The sequence below is a fragment of the Eleutherodactylus coqui genome, chromosome 2, assembly GCF_035609145.1.
Source record: "Eleutherodactylus coqui strain aEleCoq1 chromosome 2, aEleCoq1.hap1, whole genome shotgun sequence".
Taxonomy (NCBI): domain Eukaryota; kingdom Metazoa; phylum Chordata; class Amphibia; order Anura; family Eleutherodactylidae; genus Eleutherodactylus; species Eleutherodactylus coqui.
In genome coordinates this window covers 49,501,674-49,526,153 of record NC_089838.1, presented here as the reverse complement: position 1 = coordinate 49,526,153, position 24,480 = coordinate 49,501,674, and the positions used below count along the sequence as shown (strand labels likewise).

Here is a 24,480-nt window from a genome sequence, read left to right as displayed (position 1 = left end):
TCTTGTGTGCCTCTGCGCATTTTCTGTTCTGTGTGAACTATGTCATACTTCTGTATGTCTGTTCTGCTATGTCCTACTATAAGCAGTATCATTCTTCTGCATTTCTGCGCAGTTTCTGTTCTGTGTGAACTGTGTCATACTTCACTATGTCTGTTTTGCTATGTCTTGCTGTGAACAGTGTCATTCTCCTGTGTGTCTGATGTATCCAGGAGGAACTGATTGCCGCCATCAGGCAGCATGCCTGCAAGTCAGTGCATGTAGCCCCAGTGGCCTAATTGATAAGGCACTGGCCTCCTAAGCCAGGTATTGTGGGTAAAGCATGTTGTATTTTACTATGCGGCCTAATGTGGTTTAGTCCAGCCGCCGTGCAGCTTTTGATGTATAGATGGCTTTTAAGGTATAGACCAGCCGCTGTGCGGCTGGGAAGCTTTTAAGGTATGGCCCGGCCACTGGTTGCGGTAACCGATGCGTGTCAGTTTCTGTGTAGCCAGGCGTGTTCTGCCTGCGGTCACGTGGCTTGGTTGGTGCCGCCATGGGCATCTAGGTATTGGCTGCCACGCGTTCTGTTGCGTTTGCACAATTCGTGTTACCCGCACCCCCTCACCAATGGCTATGTGCCCCATTCCTAGGCGTCATGGCTCCACCTCCTCCTGCAGGTTGATGGAATAGTATTACTCTCCAATATACCCCTACTCAGGAGGGCGAACGCAGTTAACCTTAGCGCGAGTCTGGTCTTACTGAGACCTTTGGTTCCTACCATACGGCGAAGAATACCTGCACACTGTATGAAATTTACACCGAGCTACAGGTTATCTCGTGTGGCGAACAGTGTTCAAGTTAATTGACCTGTGGTACCTTGTATGCTGCTCCGGACCGGGTTGAGCCTACCTTATCGGTAGCTCCCCTATTGCCCCTCCTGCAATTCCCTGCAGCCAGCCTACCACAGTATCGGAGTCTAGGAGGACACGCAGACAGGGGCCGGCCAGAGCCACATACCAAATGTGCTCTCGCCACATGACAAGATTTGCATTCAGAGAAAACGTGTTGAGCCTCGCGTGTTGCCCTCCTGCAGTTCCCTGCAGGGATTCTTAGCGCAGTGTCTGTATCCGGTCAAGGGCTGGCCAGAGCCACATACTATGTGCGCTCTCGCTACAGTACGAGATTACATCTGTCTGGAGAATATCTCGTCTTTACAAACGACTGTGTTCGAACTAATTGCCAGCATGGCTCTGGCCTTGCTGAGATCTGTGGTACCCTTCATGTGGAATGAGTACTCTCACAGGGAGTCCCCGCACTCATCGCTCCCCAGGTCTGCTTTACACCGGGTGGAGCCTTGCCTGTCAGTAGCTCTCCGGTTGCCCCTCCTGCAGGCAGCTTTGGCGCAATGTCAGTGTACTCGATGACACGTGGGCAAGAGCCAGCCAGAGCCATGTATTATGTGTGCTCTCACTACAGGCATCCAGCCAGAGAAGATCCCATCTTGCAAACTAATTGCAGCATGGCTCCGGCCGTGCTGACACCTGTGGTACCCTTCATGTGGAAGGAGTACTCGCACAGGGAGCCTCCAGACTCTGCGCCCCTCAGGTCTGTTACAGACCGGGTTGAGCCTTGCCTAGCGGCTAGCTCACTGAGGGGTGCGGTTCTCGACAGGCAGCCTTGGAGCAGTGTCCGTGTCCATGACTGCACATGCTATGTGCACTCTCAATGCAGTACAAGATTGCATCCAGCCATGTTCAGACTGGTTATCAGCAGTACTCCGGGCTTGCTGAAATCGGTAGTTCCTTCTATAGGGAAGGAATACTGGGCACAAGTCGTCCAAGGACATATTGCTTTTTTCTACAGTTCGGAATGGGGGAGCTATACCGGACGGCTAGCTTCCCTATGGTGGCCCGTCTGCATGGTCCTTGCAGGCAGCTTTAGCACTTTCCTCACTTACAGGAGTAGAGGGGGGCTGGGGCTGCCCGGAGCCACATACTATGTGCACTCACGCCGCTATGTGGGATGGACATCCAGTCAGGATAGTAATAGGCTGCGGGCTGCCGCCTCCAACAGGGTGCCTGGGGCAGTAGATCCATCTATTAGCTCCCCTCCATTCAGCTCTGACATGCTTATCCACTATGGGTCCAGTCCTTCTCCTGGCGGCCTCGGAACCAAACCAGCATCCGTGGCTTTCTAGGAAGACTCAGGCGGCAGGCTCAGTCAGCTGTGTCCATGCGGACGTGGGTCACTCATGTCGCACGGGCCTTGCAGTCTCCCCTATTAGGCATGTGTGGGCTGCTGCCGTTAGCAGTACTCTGTAGTCAGAGCGGTCTGCGACTTCACTCCTACAGCATTTCTCCACGTAGCCTTCCTACGCAAGTAAGACCACCATCGGGGAGACAAAGCATTTAATCAGACGGAGTTAGTAGCGCTCTGTGATCCTCCTGTGCTATTTCGTCATGCAGGATTACTAGCAGGAGACCATGAGATGGTTTACACGAATACGGTTTTCAATTCTTAGCGCTCACCCTCCAGACTCTGGAGGATTTCGCGAAAAAACCAGCGAGGCTCACATGCGGCAACTATATAGCCCCGTCAAGGGGCCCCAGGTCTTTAGTTTCATCCCTCTTTCTCATGGTGCTGATTTCATGTTCAGCTCGCTCAGTTTACTTGTGTATCTACTAAGCAGGATGCGCTATTGGGTGGAGGTTCTTCGATCATCCTGGCTCTTCGCTGTTGCTCCTAACACTGGTGGAGCCTTGGTGTTCTGTGGTGGTTTCTTCGCACTGGTGCAGCTTCGCGGTAGTGCAGGGTCACTGTGCCAGAGACATCATATGTTCAGGCTGTGTTACGGCACATATTTCTAGAACGAGTGCCTCATTGGAAGCTCCTCATCAGGAGCTCCCCTTTTTTTCTCAGTGGTGGGCTGGTTCTCGGACCATCTTTTAGCGCTGTCTCTGAGCATGCAGGATTGCCTAGGCACCTATTTGTGGTTAAAGAGCCAATTTCGCTTCTTTAGATGCAGCTGGTTATATATTCCCCACCGTTGGGTACTGTTCTTGAAATGATACGGGCGAGAAAGACACTTTAGGTAAGTTCCTTAGAAAATCTAGTTTTTCCAGACCCGGTCATCCAAACTATGGTCGAGGGTGTCTCAAGGCCTCCAAAAGTCGTCATCTCACGCTGGATCCGCTCAGTGCTGGTTGAGGCCTACTGGGCTATGGATAAGACACTGCCATTTCAGGTGACAACACACTCTGCCAGGGCGGTGGAAGCTTCATAGGCGGTCAGCAATGATGCCTTCGCCTTGCAAGGGTGTAGGGGGGCTCCTGGTCGTCCCTACACATTTTCTCTAAGTTCTACCGAATTCACACTCTTTGCGTCAGCCGATGCTTCGCTAGGCGGAAGGTTACAGATAGCGTTTGTGTTTTTTCCGGGGACTGCTTTGGAACATCCCACGGTCTTTGCTGTGTCCCCCAATGACACGAGCGACAAAATGAGATTTTTTAGCCACCGTAAAATCTCTTTCTCGTCTTGTCATTGGGGGACAGAGCACCCGCCCTTTCTTCCTTTCTATATGACACAGTTTTGTTGTCCTGGCCAGGACCACTGGTGTGTCGCCTCCTAGTGTCAGTAGCTATTGCTGTGTCCCCCAATGACGAGACGAGAAAGATTTTACGGTGAGTAAAAAATCCTCTTTTTGTGGGTTCCATCAGGCGCAGTAGTTGGACCGAGCATTGGACAGATATACCTCACAGAATTGCAAGAAAATCCTCATTATAATAGGACACGTCACTAAGGGGTTAACTATTTTGGTCCTAGAGATATGACGATTTTTGGAGAATTTCATCTCCACTTCTCAAAAGCCTTAACTTTATTTTTCCATCAACACGTCCATATGGCGGCTTGTTCGTTGCGTGGCATTGTAGTTTTTATTGGCATAATTTTTTGGGTACTTATAATGTACTGTAAAACGTATTCATTTTTTGGAAGGGGCAAGGAGAAAAAAAACCCCATCAATTCCGCCTAAAATTTTGTGCTTTATAGTATTTTGTTTTGGTTTTTTTTTGCATTGCTGCATTCAAAGTCACACAAGTTTTAAACTTTTTTGCTTAGACGGAGCTCTGTGATGGCTTACTTTTCATGTGAAGAGCTATAGTTTTTATTAGTACCATTTTGGGGTACATAAGACTTTTTTGATCACTCCAATTGCAATTTATTGAGGCAAATTCTTTTTTTTTTTTTTTTTAAGAGCTTGCCATGCAGGATTAAAGTGTTCACGTTATTGCATGGATCGCTACAGATGTTTTTTTTATGTGGTTTCCTTTGGTACTCTTTTTATGTCCCTACAGGGGACTTGAACATGCAATTTCAAGATCACTCACAAAATACACTGTAATACTTCTGTACTGCAGTTTATTTTCACTATTCTTGCCACTATACATGGCAGAGCCGGACACCTGTGACTTGTTTCCAGTTACCATGGTAACCCATCAACCCTCCAGGATTTCATCGTTGAGGGCTGATGAGGTCAGAGGGAGCACCCTGCTTTTGTTAACCTCCAACATGCAATGATCAACATTGATTGTGGCATGTAAGGGGTTGACAGTCAAGATTGGTGTTTCCACCAATCCCTGCTGTTGCAACGGGAAGCCAGCTGTCAGTCACAGACAGCTTCTGTAAATATAAGTCTTTTTTTCGGCAAACCCTTCTTACCCAGGATGTATATATATGTCCTAGGGTGGGAATGAGTTAAAGGGGATGTCCCTGATTAAAACAACAAAAAAAAAAATGACCACTTTCTTTCATTGAACCGAATAGAACTCTTTGACTGTAGTAAATAGGACTGAATTATAATACTACACACAACCTGTGAATAGGTGTGGCACTGTTTGCGGAAGAAAGCAGCCATTTATTCCTAATTATGGAAAATCATAGAATCATAGAATGGTAGAGATGAAAGGCACATCAAGGGTCATCGGGTCCAACCCCCTGCTCAGTGCAGGATTTACTAAATCATCCCAGACAGATATTTGTCCAGCCTTTGTTTGAACACTTCCATTGAAGGAGAACTCACCACCTCCCGTGGTAACCTGTTCCTCTCATTGATCACCCTCACTGTCAGAATTTTTTTTCTAATATCTAATCTGTGTCTCCTCCCTTTCATTTTTATCCCATTGCTTCTAGTCTTTCCTTGTGCAAATGAGAATAGGGCTGATCCCTCTGCACTGTGACAGCCCTTCAGATATTTGTAGACAGCTATTAAGTCTCCTCTCAGCCTTCTTTTTTGCAAGCTAAACATTCCCAGATCCTTTAACCGTTCTTCATAGGACATGATTTGCAGGCCGCTCACTATCTTGGTAACTCTTCTGTGAACTTGCTCCAGTTTGTCTATGTCTTCTTTAAAGTGCGGTGCCCAGAACTGGACACAGTATTCCAGATGAGGTCTGACTAAGGAAGAGTAGAGGGGGATAATGACCTCACGTGATCTAGACTCTATGCTTCTCTTAATACATCCCAGAATTGAGTTTGCCTTTTTGGCTGCTGCATCACATTGTTGACTCATGTTCAGTCTATGATTTATTAGTATACCCAAGTTTTTTTCACATGTGCTGCTGCTTAGCTCAATTCCTGCCATTCTGTATGTGTTTTTTTTTTTCATTTTTCTTGCCCAGATGTAGGACTTTGGTATTTAACAAGGAGAAATGCATTCTGTTAGTCACTGTCCACTGTGCAAGCTTTTCTAGATATTTTTGAATACGCTCTTTCTTCCCTAGTGTTAGCTATTCCTCCCAACTTTGTGTCGTCAGCGAATTTGATCAGTTTCCCATCAATTGCCTCCTCCCAGATCATTTATAAAAATGTTGAACAACACTGGGCCTAGGACAGAGCCTTGTGGTACCCCACTTGATACATTCTTCCACTTGGATGTGCAGCCATTTATGACCACTCTTTAAGTACGATCACTCAGCCAGTTCTGAATCCACCTAACAGTTGCCTTGTCAATCCCATATTTGGTCCTTTTTTCAATAAGTATGGTATGAGATACTTTATCAAATGCTTTACTAAGGTCAAGAAAAACTATGTCCACTGCATTTCCCTGATCAACCCAGTCAGTGATACGATCATAGAAGGAAATTAGATTAGTCCGACACGACTTGTTTGTTACAAACCCATGCTGGCTCTGGTTAATTACTCCATTTTCATCCAAGTACTTGCATACATGCTGTTTAATAATTTGTTCAAAGATCTTTCCCGGTATAGAAGTCAGGCTCACTGGCCTGTAGTTTCCTGGATCCATCTTCTGCCCTTTTTTGAAGATAGGGACATCATTTGCCCCTTTTCAATCTTCTGGAATTTCTCCTGTTCTCCAGGAATTTTCCAAAATTATGGCGAGTGGTTCAGCAATTACCTTCGCTGCTTCCTTTAGTATCCTAGGATGGAATTCATCTGGACCTTGGGACTTGAATTCATTTAAGTTAGCTAAGTGTTCCCTCATCATCTCTCTGCTTACAGATGGCCCGCATTCTTTTATTCCCCCAATAGCACAGGGAAGATCAGTTGATGTTCCATCTACTTTATGAGAGAAAACCGATACAAAATAGGAATTTAAAAGTTCAGCCTTCTCAAGATCATTCTTAACCAATTCACCATTTTCATCTTGTAAGCATCCACTAGCATCTTTGACTTTTGACATACCACCAAAATCCCTTTCTATTGTTTTTGGCCTCTGTTGCAAGCCTCAATTCATTATTAGCGTTAGCTTTTCTGACACTTGCCCCACAGCTTCTGCAGACCGCATTATATTCTACATTAGATATTTCCCACCTTTTTCCATTTGATAAACATATTTTTCTTTGTTTTTAACATGTGTGCCGGTTCTGCGTTCATCCATCCTGGTTTCTTTAACCCCTTGAGTGGCGGGTTTCCTACCACCCTGTCAGACCCACCAGGGCAGGTTTTTTAAAATGGTCTAATCATTGAATTTCAACTAATTTTGCAGTTGCGTCTCAAGAGCCATAACTTTTTCATTTTTCCATTGACATGGCCATATAAGGGCTTGTTTTTTGCGGGACAAGTTGTGATTTTTTTAAACAGGGGGGAGGAAAAAAAGAAATGGGGAAAAAAGAAAAAAAGGGGCCATGTCATTAAGGGGTTAAATAATGTATTAACTTCCTTCTCTGGGTCATTACGACGCATGGCTATCACATGTGTGATTTTATTTTTGATTTTTTACAAAGTAAAGGGAGACAAGTGTTTTTATTTTTTTTTATAATTTTTTTACTTTTGTGTTTTTTTTTTTGTCCCTTTAGGGGACTTCCACAGGGACCCATCAGGACCCCCTGATCACATTCCAGGGGTCCGATGGTGACAGCCCTTTACATGCTGCAGTCACAGACTGCAGCATGTAAAGGGTTAACACAGCAGAGATCGGAGGTTTTCTCTGATCTCTGCTGTAAGAGCTGGTACCTAGCTGTCCTCTGACAGCCAAGCACCAGATCTCCCTGCCACAGAGACCATCGGCTTGCTTATAACAAGCCGATGGTCTCTATGGCAACCTGTAAACAAAGCAGGAGACTTAGAAGCAGGAGATTGCCGGCAGATCGGCAATATCTTCTGCTGGTTTTTCAAAGCCCTTGATTTGTTCTCTGTGGGACTGTGCAGGCAGAGCACAATGCTACAGCTTGTGGCATTGTGCTCTGCAGCTCTCATAGTGATACATAGCCCGGAAATCTTCCGGGCTACATCACTATCGGCAGTGGAGCTCGTCCCGGAAAATTTCCGGGCGTGCCACTCAAGGGGTTAAATGCTTCCCATTCTTCCTTCTTTTAGGGATTGTTAACGATTGTGCTTTGAGAATCTCATTTTGCAATATTTCCCAACCTTCTTGGACGTTTCTGTCCTTAAGAACATCCAGCCATTGGATTCTTCCTATCCTCTTTCTGAGTTCATTAAAATCTGCCATTCTGAAATCCAACCTTGAGGTCTGAGTTTTCTCAGGTCTTTCTCCCTTTTCTATCCAGAATTTGAGGATAGCATGATCACTGCCTCCTAAGGTCCCAGCCACCCTTACTTCCTCAACCATTTCCTCCCTGCTGGTAAGAATTAGGTCAAGATAGCAGATCCCCTTGTTTTCTCTTCGACCCTTTGGAAGATAAAGTTGTCAGCAAGAGTGGATAAGAATTTGTTGGATCCATTACTTTTACCTGAGAGAGATTCCCAACAAATGTCTAGATAGTTACAATCTCCTATAATCACTATATCATGCTTTTTGGAGAGCTTGGCCATCTGATGTAGAAAGAGTTCATCATCATCTTCTGCTTGTCCAGGCGGCCTATAGTAAATGCCTACAATGGTGTCCTTTCTGTTGTTCTCCCCTTGTATTTTTACTCAAACAGTTTCTACAGAACTCCCATGCTCTAAAGCTTTAATCTCTGTGGAGATGAATGTTTTCCCAACATACAACACAACACCTCCTCCCCTTTTTATTGGTCTGTTTCTTATAAATAAGTTGTATCCTTCAAGCCTGGTGTTCCAATCATGTGTATCATTCCACCAAGTTTTCGTGTTCTATGACATCATATTTCTCTTCCTGTGTTAGATGCTCCAATTCTCCTTGTTTGTTTCCCATGCTCTGTGCATTTGTATAAAAACATTTTACTTTGTGATCGGTGTCTCTTGCTCCTCTACTTGCCTTTTGAATTTTTTGTCTTTGTTCTTTCTTTCCACTTCTAATAGCGAGGGTCTCAAATGTATTAATTATTTGTATATTTTTACCTGGCTTTTCACTTCCCTTCCCATATTGTTCTAGTTTAAAGCTCTCCTAATGAGTGAAGCAAGGCGCCCACCAAAAATGTGCTTACCTGTTTTTGTAAGGTGCAACCCGTCTCTAGCAAGCAGTTCATCATATAGGTAATTCATTCCATGGTCTAGGAATCCAAATCTTTGCTGACGGCACCATCGACGTAGCCAGTTGTTCACCGGCTACATCGATGGTGCCGTCAGCAAATCCCTTTAAGAATTTGGGGTAATAGAAAAGAAAAAAGGCATTGTTCAAGTGGTACAAACCTTTGAGCCTGACCCAGATCACGTGACCATCCCAGCCTCGGCCCGGCAGTGGATCTGGTGCCGCCCCTCTTAAACTCTTCTTCCGGAGGGTCGTCCTCTTGATTTAAGGTGGTTGACTGACTCCTCTTCAGCCTGGAAGTGGAAATGAACAGGTCACATTCTGACGCCATCATGGGCCCTGGCATGGGGGTAAAATGGGCAAGGGCAAACGCTGAAGTCAGTAGCAGAATGATGCGTTCTCACCTCCCAAATAACTTCTTAATCCCGCGTGGCTTCTTCTTGGAGTCGGGAGAAGGTGGTGAGCTGTGAGCACTTCTGGAGTCCGGTGACCGGGGTGACATCGCCAAGTCCAGATGGTCGGCTGAACCCTTCTCTGCCTCTGCTGTAAGATTTTACCCGTGTAGTTAGTTACAGTCATGCAATGCTACACTTTGACGCTGTGAGAAACGTTTCTCGGATGTCATACTACAACCTAGCCTAAGACACAGGTAGGCCTTGACTCCTGCTAACCCGACCCGTTGAAATTTAGTGAAAAATCGATCAGGATTCACCACTTTTAGTGCCTAAATCGAACATTGTTACCTTTGATGAACACTGTAATTTTGCGGCTCCTTACTCACACTGAGCGCTCCAGATAAGCTGAAAAGCCTTGAAGGCTGAAACATAGCTGGTCACGTGCGCTCCTCACTACCATTCAGCAAACCCCAAAAGGGGTCACATGATGTATCTGAGGCATTTCTGGTTATCATGAGTCCTATCTAAGAAGTTATAGGGGCAGGCCTCACTTCTTCCGCCCCCTGCTCCGCCACCCCCCCCCCACCCCCCCACCCCCACCCGCTTGGCACTTTGGGAAGGGTCCCAGCTTTAGCCAACACACACTGGGGGGGGGGATTAGCAACCTGTCAAATCTATGCTGCTTGTGGTATAATTTAAAGAAACTGGCCGTGGCCAGATTGACAATTTATGCCAGACTTAAGTGTAAATTATACCAGAAGTGTATGCAAGCATATAACTGGCGCCAATTTATTTTTGGCATGTGGGCGCTCCAAATGCGTCAAATATGCTCAAGTGATCCTCCTGTGTCACGGACAAAATTTATTCAGAGACTGCAGAAGGGGGGAGGAGTTACATTACTTGGTGCCGAACCTTCTTTTGGCTCGGAGGCCGATCCGCTTCTGCATGGGAGCCTATTGAGGTTACATTCACACGACGGAATGTGACACAGATTTTTCAGTGTGGATTCTGTTGCGGATTAACACGTGGATTTAGCCCTGCGAATTGGAAAAATCAGCATGTGGAATTTTCTATCGTATTTTCTACGATAGGTGGCATGTCACTTCTTAATTTAAAACTGCATTGGAAATTGCGCATGTGGATTTTGCCCATTCATGGGGTTAATCCACAACAAAACACACAAAGAAATTTGCAGCTTAGCGAAGGATTTCTGTCACAGTTTTCAGAGGCGAAATTCATGTTGGATTTTGTCATCTGAACTGACCCCAAGAGGAAGTAGATCAGAGGTCGAACCAGGAGAAAATTCCCGACGCATCTTACTGCAGCAATGTTCTTAATAAATTCCCCCCACTGCCTTCTTGACCAAAGCGTAACTGCTGTTTGGTGTCAGTACTGAGCATGCTCTGCTGCAGTGCATTGTGGGAGATGTAGTGTTTACTGTAGTCTAGAAAGAACAACAAATCAAATCTCCCAAAATGTCCAGCAGAATGTAGCGCGTTGTAAGATCTCAGCTAAGCTGTTAGAGTTGGGCCTGTCAGCAAAAGTCCAGACAGATTCAAAGCAGCGTCCTGCAGAATTGTGAATGCAGCTCTGGATGTGACCGGAGTATAAAGCAGGATTTATATATATCACACACACACATACACACAGAAATGTTGCAGAACAAAGACAATGTGGATGTGTCTGTTCTAGTTCATCACTGCTGACAAATTCTTTCTGCCGTAGTTTTCAGACTTGCAATTTGTCACTGTGAACACTAGATGGCACCAGATATAGCGGAGCAGCTACAGGATCACCTGGCGTTGTATTAGCTGGAGACTACAGGACACACATTAGTAAATGGGGGGAAATTTGAGGAGGGCACACAGTTAAGTCAGTACATTGTATGTATGGCTTTGTCCTATATTGTTTAGCTAGGCGGCAAAACGTGATGTTAGAGGATGATGGGAGCACAGCACGCCGATGACGGCGGGGGATTTGGGTTGGACATGCAATTTTTACTATACCTAAAGTAGGAGCGCTCGCACTTCGACTGCGATCTTCAGGTTCCCATTAAATGCAGAAAATCAAACGTAGCCCAGGGATAGAGAAGGTGCAGAAAGACATTAGATATACTGGAAGAGAACAGCAGGGGGAGCAAGAGACACAGAAAACGCAGAGAACCCCCCAATAAACAAGGAGAAAGGAGACAAGTCATGAAATACAGAGTGAACTGATCCCTGAAGACCTTGCGTCTGTTTGGAGGAAAATGGGCAAACAGCAACATGAGCAGCAGCAGGAGGCGCTGCGTTCCCTGTAGACCACTCATTTAGAGATCTGCAGTGCTGGATCCTACAAAGGGTTAAATAATTGTGGTGTTCTGCATTCATGATAGTCGTGGATGGTCTTAGCTACATGAGACCTGTACAGCGGCACAGGGCTCTGGCCACCAGAAGGATATAGGCTGGGGGTGATAGCCCCATTAGGTCTGTCTGGCCAGATGATCATACTCCTCGGTTCAGCACCATCTTGTGAACTACATAAATCATCCTCCACTCTGATGCCCCGAAGTGCCGCTGTCAGCCTATGGGCACCCCCATAACACAATTGCCAAGTTCAGCTTGGTTCTAGCACTGTATCTATGTACCGAGCTTGGTTCGGCTACATTTAGGGTTATGAGCTTCTAGAATTGTCGCTATGTTATAAGATTGGTTCTGGTGCTTTATCTATGTACTGAGCTTGGTTCTGGTAATGTATGTATAATAGTGAGATTGCTTCATGCTCTATGTGCTGAGCTTAGCTCTTGTGCTGTATTTAGGTTTTGAACTTGGTTCTGGTGCAGCAGACTCCGTTACCTAAAGCAGTGTCTTCCAGAGCTCAGAAATCTAGCCCCACCTCCTTTAGTTAAGCCCTGCCCCCTTACAGAGCTGTCTGGCACCTTTATCATTTATAGGATTAATGTCCCTTTCAGAAGGATCCAGCACATGAACAGATATTCTCTATTATACCTTTCAGGGACTTACTGCCAATCAGTGAGACTGGAATGGGAGAGGATACTTTTTGGCCACACCCATTACCTGGGTACTTATCGGCATTGGTTGACCTAGGGCTCCAAACATGGAGTCCTCCGTACCTAGATTTGGAGTGCTTGCAGTCTTCTTGTTGGGACTCTTTAGCTTGAAGAAACCTCGGCCGAATGATGATCTGCCTTTGCGGGTTCCAAAGGACTCGTCTTCACTTGTTACGCCGTGTGCCGGGGGTCTGGGCGGCAGAGTCTCAAATTTGCCAGAGTCGGGGGATGCCGGTTTCTATATTGGAACACACAGAATCTATATTAATGGGACGCCTACTGCCGTCAGTGGTGTGTGCTTGCTTATCTAGTCTCCAGCAGCAGAACAGAGCTATCATCTTGTCGCTGTCACCTCCAACGGCTACTGATCACCTGAAACATGAGATGTACAATCAGGAAGCAGAGCCTGTGTGGCGCAGTGCGTTAGGAGAAATGCAGTCCTAAGCCCTCACTCATGACCTGAAGGTTGTGGGTTCAATCCCTGCTTTGTTCCAGTAGCCGGCTCAAGGGTGACTCAGCCTTCTATCCTTTTGAGATCGGTAAAATGAATACCCAGCTTGTAAGAGATGACTGGGGAAGGCAATGGCAAACCACCCCGCAAAAACAGTCTGTCAAGAAACGTCTCGATTTGACGTCAGTCAAGACTCGGTGCTTGCGGCAGGTGACAGTAATTACAAACAGGAAGCATATAGGCCTGTTCTGCTGACATCGGGAGGCCAATGTGAAAAATGCAATATTAATTTTTTAGAACCACACAAAAGGAAATAGAATTAATCGAGAGCAGATGACATGGAAAGACCGTGGACAGAGCGCAGGCGACAAAGGGGGTGGGGGGTGCAGATATGGTGAAAGAAAGGAGGGAAAGTACCGAAGAATCGCTGACTATCTCAGGATATAATGACAGAGCACGCTCACAACCGCAGGTTATTTATATCTTTCAGGATCCCTGGGAAGCTGTAATTACTCTGGGAAGCACATCATTACACTACTGCTCGCAGACAGCAGGGGGCACCGCACTCACCCTCTCTGGAGTCTTCTTCAGGTTATCTAAACTGTTCGACTTCTTCACAGGAGACCTGAACCAAAAACAGCGCAGCGTTACAACGTACAGAGGGGAACGAGGCCGACTGATCCCTACATCTAGTGCTCCTTGTTATCAGCCAGTCTACGCCACGGTCACTACTTTATACCACATATCTACAGTACTGAGAAACCCTCGAGAGACATTTACATCATGTGTGACTGACATAATCTTCCAGCACTAATATAAAGAACCTGCCCGGCAGCATCTAGGATTTATGAGGTTTCCAAGTAGTTAATTGTTTCCTTTATGTCACAGTGCGGTTATATCAGTGACAGCTATACCCAAACCTGCCATTTATCTGCCCGACATGGCATCCACACGGGACTGACAGTTCTGTAATGAGTTACCAGTAGGCGGGATTACCTGTTCATACATGAAAGCTGAAGAGCAGGAAGAACAAAACAATATTATACATACATAGGGGGCAGTATTATAGTAGTTCTATTCTTGTACATAGGGGGCAGTATTATAGAAGTTCTATTCTTGTACATAGGGGGCAGTATTATAGAAGTTCTATTCTTGTACATAGGGGGCAGTATTATAGTATGTTCTATTCTTGTACATAGGGGGCAGTATTATAGTAGTTCTATTCTTGTACATAGGGGGCAGTATTATAGTAGTTCTATTCTTGTACATAGGGGGCAGTATTATAGTAGTTCTATTCTTGTACATAGGGGGCAGTATTATAGTAGTTCTATTCTTGTACATAGGGGGCAGTATTATAGAAGTTCTATTCTTGTACATAGGGGGCAGTATTATAGAAGTTCTATTCTTGTACATAGGGGGCAGTATTATAGTATGTTCTATTCTTGTACATAGGGGGCAGTATTATAGTAGTTCTATTCTTGTACATAGGGGGCAGTATTATAGTAGTTCTATTCTTGTACATAGGGGGCAGTATTATAGTAGTTCTATTCTTGTACATAGGGGGCAGTATTATAGTATGTTCTATTCTTGTACATAGGGGGCAGTATTATAGTAGTTCTATTCTTGTACATAGGGGGCAGTATTATAGTAGTTCTATTCTTGTACATAGGGGGCAGTATTATAGTAGTTATATTCTTGTACCTAGGGGGCAGTATTATTACAGTTATATTCTTGTACATAGGGGGCAGTATTATAGTAGTTACATTCTTGTACATAGGGAGCAGTATTATAGTAGTTACATTCTTGGACATAGCGGGGCAGTATTATAGTAGTTATATTCTTGTACATAGGAGGCAGTATTATAGTAGTTATATTCTTGTACCTAGGGGGCAGTATTATTAGTTATATTCTTGTACATAGGGGGCAGTATTATAGTAGTTATATTCTTGTACATAGGGGACAGTATTATAGTAGTTATATTATCGTACATAGGAGGCAGTATTATAATAGTATACTCTTGTACACAGCAAGCCCTAATATAGTAATATTCTTGTACATAGGAAGCAGTATTATAGTAGTTATATTCTTATACATAGAGGAGTATTATAGTAGTTATATTCTTGTACACAGGAGGCAGTATTATAGTAGTTATATTCTTGTACACAGGAGGCAGTATTATAGTAGTTATATTCTTGTACACAGGAGGCAGTATTATAGTAGTTATATTCTTGTACATAGTGGGCAGTATTATAGTAGTTATATTCTTATACATAGAGGAGTATTATAGTAGTTATATTCTTGTACACAGGAGGCAGTATTATAGTAGTTATATTCTTGTACACAGGAGGCAGTATTATAGTAGTTATATTCTTGTACACAGGAGGCAGTATTATAGTAGTTATATTCTTGTACATAGGGGGCAGTATTATAGTAGTTATATTCTTGTACATAGGGGACAGTATTATAGTAGTTATATTCTTGTACATAGGGGACAGTATTATAGTAGTTATATTATCGTACATAGGAGGCAGTATTATAATAGTATACTCTTGTACACAGCAAGCCCTAATATAGTAATATTCTTGTACATAGGAAGCAGTATTATAGTAGTTATATTCTTATACATAGAGGAGTATTATAGTAGTTATATTCTTGTACACAGGAGGCAGTATTATAGTAGTTATATTCTTGTACACAGGAGGAAGTATTATAGTAGTTATATTCTTGTACACAGGAGGCAGTATTATAGTAGTTATATTCTTGTACATAGTGGGCAGTATTATAGTAGTTATATTCTTATACATAGAGGAGTATTATAGTAGTTATATTCTTGTACACAGGAGGCAGTATTATAGTAGTTATATTCTTGTACATAGTGGGCAGTATTATAGTAGTTATATTCTTGTACACAGGAGGCAGTATTATAGTAGTTATATTCTTGTACACAGGAGGCAGTATTATAGTAGTTATATTCTTGTACACAGGAGGCAGTATTATAGTAGTTATATTCTTGTACATAGTGGGCAGTATTATAGTAGTTATATTCTTGTACACAGGAGGCAGTATTATAGTAGTTATATTCTTGTACACAGGAGGCAGTATTATAGTAGTTATATTCTTGTACACAGGAGGCAGTATTATAGTAGTTATATTCTTGTACACAGGAGGCAGTATTATAGTAGTTATATTCTTGTACATAGGGGACGTATTATAGTCGTTATATTCTTGTACACAGGAGGCAGTATTATAGTAGTTATATTCTTGTACACAGGAGGCAGTATTATAGTAGTTATATTCTTGTACACAGGAGGCAGTATTATAGTAGTTATATTCTTGTACACAGGAGGCAGTATTATAGTAGTTATATTCTTGTACACAGGAGGCAGTATTATAGTAGTTATATTCTTGTACACAGGAGGCAGTATTATAGTAGTTATATTCTTATACATAGTGGGCAGTATTATAGTAGTTATATTCTTGTACACAGGAGGCAGTATTATAGTAGTTATATTCTTGTACACAGGAGGCAGTATTATAGTAGTTATATTCTTGTACATAGGGGACATATTATAGTAGTAATATTCTTGTACATTGGAGGCAGTATTATAGTAGTTGTCACAGAGACGGAAAAGTCTATATAGAACAGAGTTAAGCCCTTTTCACAGTTATAGACTAAAAGAAAATAACTTTATTGGGAATATATTTAAAAACGTAGATGGGCTGACACACAGAACTCGACAAAAAACATACATAAATCCGACAAGTATCTTGTCGAACTACTAGCCTTATTACAGAATTGTGTTCCTCAAAGGCTTAGTAGAACACATATATCCGACACGTATCTTGTCTAACTACTAGCCTTGTTGCAGAATTGTTTTCCTCAAAGGCTTAGTAGATTAGTAGTGCTAATAAAATAGAAAGGTACTAATCACTTCGACTCTGGTGAGAGGGAACTAGGAGTTTAGTAGTGTATTTCTCCTAAAGACTCTAGATAGTTCCTATAGTGTAAATTACCAGAAGTATATTTCAATAGACCATCTTTTTAAGATAGAAAGAGGGTGGTCTATCGATAGTAAAGGCTCTTGTGAGGTAAAAAACTCAGAGAGGAGCTTATTTAGATGTAGCTTGCTCACACTGAGCGTGCATTCATGCGATATGTTGAAGAGATAATATCTTCATGCTCAAATTAATAATGCTCAATTAATAATGCTCGACGCGTTTCCCCACATATATTCTTGTGGTTCATCAGGAGCCTAAGCGAACAAGAGGAAATAGTGTAGCACTTTATTTATATAGAATTAATGTATCATAGTAGATGAAAGATAGTGGAATACAGTGGATACATATAGAGGGGACTCAGGAGGTAATTACCTAGAAGTTTGGTAAAACCAATATTATAGAGGCACGAGGAAGTGACGATATCACTTCAACAGCTAGTCAGCGGCTAGTATCGCTCAAAAGATGAGTAAGCGGAATCCAACATCAATCAGATTTTGCGGATGTAATCAATAGTACCTCTTACTCAATAGATAGTGAGCGGGGGGTGTGCATTGCCATACAGCATGGACAATGCATTCCCAGATCGACCCGTTACCAGAAAATTGCGGTTATTATAGATTGATGGGTTTATGGAAAAAGAACTAAGGTAGATAACAGAGGTTATCAGTGGGCTCAAGTGTCTCACTAATGACAGAGTGAACGTGTAGCCCGATCCTGATTGAAAAATTAATCCTCAGATGAGGGTCTCATTGATAAGAGACAGCAGGTAGTATTATAGTAGTTATATTCTTGTACACAGGAGGCAGTATTATAGTAGTTATATTCTTGTACACAGGAAGCAGTATTATAGTAGTTATATTCTTGTACATAGGGGGCAGTATTATAGTAGTTATATTTAGAGATGAGCGAGCGTACTCGGAAAAGCACTACTCGCTCGAGTAATTTGCTTTATCCGAGTATCGCTGTGCTCGTCCCTGAAGATTCGGGTGCCGGCACGGAGCGGGGAGGAACGGAGGGGAGATCTTTCTCTCCCTCTCTCCCGCTCGCTCTCCCCTGCTCCCCGCTGCGACTCACCTGTCAGCCGCAGCGGCACCCGAATCTTCAGGGATGAGCACAGCGATACTCGGATAAAGCAAATTACTTGAGCGAGTAGTGCTTTTCCGAGTACACTCGCTCATCTCTCGTTATATTCTTGTACATAGGAGACAGTATTATAGTAGTTATATTCTCGTACATAGGTGGTTGTATTATAGTAGTTATATTCTTGTACATAGGGGACAGTATTATAGTAGTTATATTCTTGTACACAGGAGGCAGTATTATAGTAGTTATATTCTTGTACATAGTGGGCAGTATTATAGTAGTTATATTCTTGTACATAGTGGGCAGTATTATAGTAGTTATATTCTTGTACATAGTGGGCAGTATTATAGTAGTTATATTCTTGTACATAGTGGGCAGTATTATAGTAGTTATATTCTTGTACATAGTGGGAGTATTATAGTAGTTATATTCTTGTACATAGGAGGCAGTATTATAGTAGTTATATTCTTGTACATAGGGCCAGTATTATAGTAGTTATATTCTTGTACATAGGGGGTAGTATTATAGTAGTTATATTCTTGTACATGGGGGACGTATTATAGTCTTGTACACAAGAGGCAGTATTATAGTAGTTATATTCTTGTACACAGGAGGCAGTATTATAGTAGTTATATTCTTGTACACAGGAGGCAGTATTATAGTAGTTATATTCTTGTACATAGGGGCGGTATTATAGTATATTCTTGTACAGAGGAGGCAGTATTGTAGTAGCTACATTTGTGTTTAGAGGATGCATTATTTCGGCAGTTACATTTCATTCCACTTACAATGTTGAGTCTTCTGTCTTATCCTCTGTAGATAAGCTGTTTGTCTTCTTTTCACTGCAATACAAGAACATTCTCCTATTTTACTCCATTCACGAGTCAGATTATTTTTTCTGTGATTCTAGGGGTTTACTAGTTGGAGGTCCATAAAGTTGTTACCCTAGGGGTACATTGTACGCTGAGCTTCTGACAATGGCTGGTCCTGATCGTGTTCAACTTAGTCACTACAGTTTATCAGTGTTCTCTTTTGTAATGAGCAATACATCAGCTGGATGTATCATGGTCACCCTCTCGCTCCAATTAAATTAATGAGCACCATGTAAAGCCTAATTACCCCAGCAGTGTCTGTGGCACTTCTCATAACGCTACACACTCGGCATACAGACTGATCAGTATACAATATTTTTACCTGGCGTCCGTTGAAGAAGGCTCCTCTTTTGCAGAAATTTTTGACACTTCTGTTGGTTTCTGAATTGGCGAAGTAGTTGAGAACGAGGGAATAGTGACCTGAAGAATACTAGTGTGCATTTCCATTAATGACTATAAAAAGAATAGTAGAAAAAAACATTATGAGGTAAATTAAAATGATGGATAAAGCAAGTAGAAAGTATGATTTTATACCAATTTTATGCAAGATCAGCACAGTGCTCTCCTGAAATACTCTACACTGTTGTGGAACGCGGCCCTTCCATTAAAGGGGTTTACCACGACTTAAAATTGCCTCACAGCCACTCTGTCCTTCCTGCTGACCAGGACCTGTGACTATTGTAGCCAATTCCTTGCCACAGCATTGACTTTCTCAATCAAGCGATTGGCTGCACAGTGGCTTTGAGACTATTTTAAATAGTGGCAAAATCTCTTTAAGTAGCTCGCAGGCCAAGCCCCCCCACTGCCGTGCACTCCCCTCCTGAAATACTATGTGCGGCTGAAGGAGCGGCTCCAATCACTAATAGCAGCAGCTCAGAATCCAGACACATGGACCTTCCATATTACCTTTGTGGTTGCAGTGACCTCCTCCGGGCTGGGGGAGAGCGATAATGGCAGCGGGGAGGGAGATTTGTCAGCATCACTTAATGCATTGGAGTCAAACAGAAGAGAATTCGACCCCGATATCACAGAGTCGTCACTTTCCACATCTTTACCTGAGGACAAAGGCATCAATCAGTAAAATCAAAGTAGTTTAGTGTTTTTTTTTTTAGAAGATCAAAACATATTAGTTTGGTAGACACAGTGACACATTGGCTTATTTTGGGCGGGGGACGAAATCTCCTGCTGTTCTCCCATCACTATAACAACTAACAAAAGTGAAATTTCCCACCTTTGAACATGCTTTACTTTTGGCACCACCCTCGCTTCACTTTGGGTCCCATCCATACTTTCCCTCTAGCGTCAACCATGCTTTGCTTTTGGTCCCACACACATTTTCCCTCTGGTATCAAGTATGCTTTGCCTTGAGTCCCATTCACGCTTCCCCTCTAGAACCACCCCCACTTTTGCTCGGGCACCACCCACTCTTTGCTTTTGGTCCCTCCCGTACTTTTCCTGTGGCACCAAGTACACTTTAGTTTGGTCGCACCCATGCTTTGCTTTTAGTCCCATTCATGCTTCCTCTCTGGCAACACTCTCACTTTTGGTCCCACCTATGCTTCCCCCTCAGGCACCACTTGTGCTTTACTTGCTGTTGAATCCGCACTTTCCCTGTGGCATGCTTTGGTTATGGTCCCACTTTGCTTTTAGTCCCACCCAAGCTTTCATTATGGCACCATTAAGACATTGCTTTTAGTCACACCCATGATTTCCCTCTACCATCACCATCACTTCCCCTCAAGCAACACTCATACTTTGCTTTTAGTCCCCACCCATGCTTTCCCTCTGGCAGGACATATACTTTGCTTTCGGTCCCACCCACGCAGTCCCTCTGGCCACACCCACGCAGTCCCTCTGGCCACACCCACACATCCCTCTGGCCACACCCACACATCCCTCTGGCCACACCCACAGTTTCCCACGACCTCACCCAAATAGGTACAGTCTGGTTAATACACACAGGACAAACATCTGCACACTATATCACCTCTTATATCTCAGATGTCACTGAAATAGTTGGATTACTGCTGTGCACCAGAGCAACTAAGTACAGCGATGTCTGAAGAGTAAAGAGATTCGCACCTTTCTTACCATGCGCCATAACCACCATATCCTGAACTTTCTTGTATCTGTTGAGCGACTGCCTCAGGTCCTCAATCTTCCTGTCCTGTGAACACAGTATATAGATGGGGAGTCAATGCAGATGGAAATACACAGTGGGCACTAATGTAGCAACTTAGGCTGTAGCCCGGAGAGGAAGGAGGTAGCCAACACTAAAAGTACCCAAGAGCTGAGGGTTCATATGGAATCTTAAAAAGGATCCCCACTGGCTTTTGAGCTTGGTGTACTTTCCCTTTAAGAGTGACAGGTAAAGCAGGTCCAGACACCACATGTTATCATGACTCTGTGGTTTTCATATTGCTGCAGAGTTCCTGCTTTAACTTATCAGTAGTTCTCCAACATTAGACATCCCACAACGACTTGGTCTGGCCCGAGCGTGCCCGCGAATTAACAAGTGGTTCTGCAGACGTCTTATTAGATCCTCAGAGCAGACGTGATTTCATCCTTAGAAACCTGAGTCTCTATATCTGCTCTTAACCCCTTCACGCCCCAGTGCGCATATTTACGTTCCGTGCGTGTGGCTTGTATGGAGAGGAATCGGTAGCTGATCCAACTCCATAGAAGGCGGGTGCCTGCTGTCCGCAACAGCTACGATCAGTGCTCACGCTGACCGCAGCTTTTAACCTTTAAATGCTCTGATTGGTGTTCGGACGTCCTAAACGGCCCCCCCACAATGAGACGGGGGTGCCGTCTGGTTGGTATGGCAGCCTGGGCCCTTCTGAAGGCCACCCCGGGGCTAACATGAATGAATGCCTAGCAAGGCATGCCTGTGACGCGGCTTGATAGACTGCCTGTCAAAATGTGGTATATTGTAATGTTATTAATGGCATTACAGTAAAAAACAGGATTTTTAGGTACCATAAAATCTATTTCTCATCCTGTTCATTGGGGTACACAAGAGCTTGGGATATAGCTTCTGCCACTAGGGGGCGACACTAAGCACAAAAAAAGTTAGTTCCTCCTACAGGCACTGAACTAAATCAGTTTGTATGATAGCAGTAGGAGAAAATAATTAACACAGAGTCAATCAATACAGATCGAAATTAACATTACCAGGAAAGAACCAGGTCAGATAGAGGATCTATTTTGATGAAAATAACCAGAGCTGCAGAAGAAAAAATAATTGGGTGGGAGCCATGTTTCCCAATGAACAGAACGAGAATCGAATTTTACGCCAAGTTACAAAAACGCTGTTTTCTCGTCTGTGTCATTGGGGGACCTGGCAAGACCTAAGGATGTTCTAGAGCTGAACCAACAGGTGGGAAAAAGAAAATGCGAGTGTGGCCCGCCCATTACTCTGTGCATCGACAGGTTCTTCCAAGGATGCAAAGTAATGCATTTTGTGGGACGTCGAAGAATGAAAGAAGTGGGAAGCGGTGCCGCCCTAGGGATGCCAAAGATCTTGTCGACTGACGAGACGGCCTGGATCATTTTAATGTGATCTGTTCACAGCAGATGTTGGCCACTCTAAGACTGAGGCAATCTATATGCCAATATCCGACCACTGAAGAAGTGAAAGATGAGACAGAACTTTGTTCAAAAACAAACTAAACTCAACCCACCCCCCTCCCAAAAAAAAAGTACAGGATCTTTTGTGTTGCTACAGGCAAAAGAATAGACCAAGACTATGGTTACCTCTATGCTAAAAATGAACTGTTTATGTTGGCCAGCAGCTCTTAGTGTAGAAAGCTAGGCGAGCCGGAACTTGGCCATTAGATTGCTATATCTGGCTAGACGAATCTAAAATGGCGATTGCGGTTCTTCTTCGAGTGACCGGAGTGGAGAACAATTAGTGAGCAGATCTGAAGCCTAAGGAACACAAGGATGGGCTGACGTTCTACCGTAGGTTTATGCTGACAAGTAAGGATCCTTGAGGAAATCGGTACCATAGCGATACAAGAACTGCCAGGTCCTCCCTCAGACAGGAAAGTACTGTAATTGTATGGGAAAGAGAAGAGCCCGTAGAACGGGGCCCAGAATATACAAGGGTATCCTGTTCCAGGTCAGAAAAAGGATTGGGAGAAGAATTACCTAAGATGGACGTCTAAGTTGTCTTTAAGGCTGCATTCCATATTAAAACCTCTATTTAGGCCGCCTGCAGACAAGCGGGTCGGATCCGGCGGCGAGAATTCTTGCTGCGGGACCCGACCCGAGCGCCTGCAGAGACGAGCGCGTACTCACCCGCGCCCCCGGCTCTCCTGTGCCGGCTGCCGGCGCATGCACAGACCGGAGCCGGCGGCCAGGTGAGTGACGTTTCTGTGCGAGGCTCTGCGAGCCCCGCACAGAAATAGGACATGCCGCGGTTTGTTTCCCGCGCGAGATTTCGCGCGGCCAAACCGCGGCCGTCTGCATAGGAGTGCGTATTGTAATGCACTCCTATGCAGGCTTTCAGTGGTGAAAATCCCGCGGGAAATCCTGCCGCGGAATTTCCGCCCGTGTGCAGGCGGCCTTAGTCTTTAGAGAAGGAGAGAATCCAAAAATCATGGCCATGTAGCGAAAAAAACCCGACAATGAATGTTGCATCCTACCAATACTGTGTAAAGGTTGGCTGTTAACACCGTGTAAAAATATGAGGGGATCTACTAGCAATGATGATATTTTGCTGTGCCTAGTTACTCCTCCAGAGGAGGGAGAGTAACCGTTTGACAACTCGGCCATGTAGGAGTCACCCTTATATGCCCGGATAAATGGGAGTGGGTTGGGGAAAGACCTGACGACCTACTCTGTAAGAACTTTGCCTTGGAAACCCTATGAAAGAGCTCTCAAACGATTTAGATATGGTATCTGATGGCAGGCCCTCAGGACAAAGGAGTCTCTAAATGCGACTGGGGAAGAGCAATGTCTAAGAACAAGTAGTCAGGGTTTTCCCCATGACGCAACTGGGGAAAGCCCTCGGATACTCAGCTGATGTGCCTCATGGTGAAAGGAAAGGACTGCGCTGTACCAAAGCTCACATACTAGTGACATGGAATGGGCGTGGCATGAGTCTAGGGAAATTGGACATTGGGAAACGCAAAATGACAAGATTTAACATTGATATTTTTGGAATTAACGAATTGTACTGGACGAGTAATGGATATTTTCAGTCCAATGGCTTCACGTTGCACTTTAATGGACACGAGGATATCAAAAGGAATGGAGTAGCCTTTATTACAAACAAGCAGACCTCAAAGGCAGTAGAACGTTTTAGAACAATCAGCGACCATATCATTGCTATCTGGATACATGGTAAGCCAGTGAACATCTCAATTTTACAGGTCTATGCCCCAACAACTGATGCCAACAAGGAAATCATTGAAGATTTTTATGCCGACATCCAGAAAACTCTAAACGAAGTCCCAAAGAAGGACATTATTTACATTATGGGCGACTTCAATTCCAAAGTCGGCAGCCAGCTGACTGCACACGCGGACAACATCCCCCCAAACGCCGACTGCACACGCGGACAACATCCCCCCAAACGCCGACTGCACTCGCGGACAACATCCCCCCCAAACGCCGACTGCACTCGCGGACAACATCCCCCCCAAACGCCGACTGCACTCGCGGACAACATCCCCCCCAAACGCCGACTGCACTCGCGGACAACATCCCCCCCAAACGCCGACTGCACTCGCGGACAA

General features: G+C 44.2%; 1 protein-coding gene across 13 annotated transcripts in view; it reads right to left on the bottom strand.

Annotated features, from left to right (window-relative positions):
• Positions 1 to 24,480, bottom strand: part of PPFIBP1 (PPFIA binding protein 1) — a 112,159-nt gene that overhangs the window by 12,800 nt on the left and 74,879 nt on the right. For 6 of the 13 annotated variants that reach the window (XM_066590845.1, XM_066590849.1, XM_066590850.1 and 3 more), the window contains 9 exons: positions 20,819 to 20,903; positions 19,643 to 19,791; positions 19,059 to 19,189; positions 18,653 to 18,706; positions 13,353 to 13,407; positions 12,395 to 12,569; positions 11,289 to 11,321; positions 9,292 to 9,430; positions 9,049 to 9,180 (listed from right to left, as the gene is read on the bottom strand). In XM_066590845.1, the coding sequence (XP_066446942.1) occupies positions 9,049 to 9,180; positions 9,292 to 9,430; positions 11,289 to 11,321; positions 12,395 to 12,569; positions 13,353 to 13,407; positions 18,653 to 18,706; positions 19,059 to 19,189; positions 19,643 to 19,791; positions 20,819 to 20,903 (953 nt within the window). The remainder of the gene's footprint in view (positions 1 to 9,048; positions 9,181 to 9,291; positions 9,431 to 11,288; positions 11,322 to 12,394; positions 12,570 to 13,352; positions 13,408 to 18,652; positions 18,707 to 19,058; positions 19,190 to 19,642; positions 19,792 to 20,818; positions 20,904 to 24,480) is intronic. The other 7 variants (XM_066590847.1, XM_066590851.1, XM_066590853.1 and 4 more) reach the window with 3 other exon arrangements.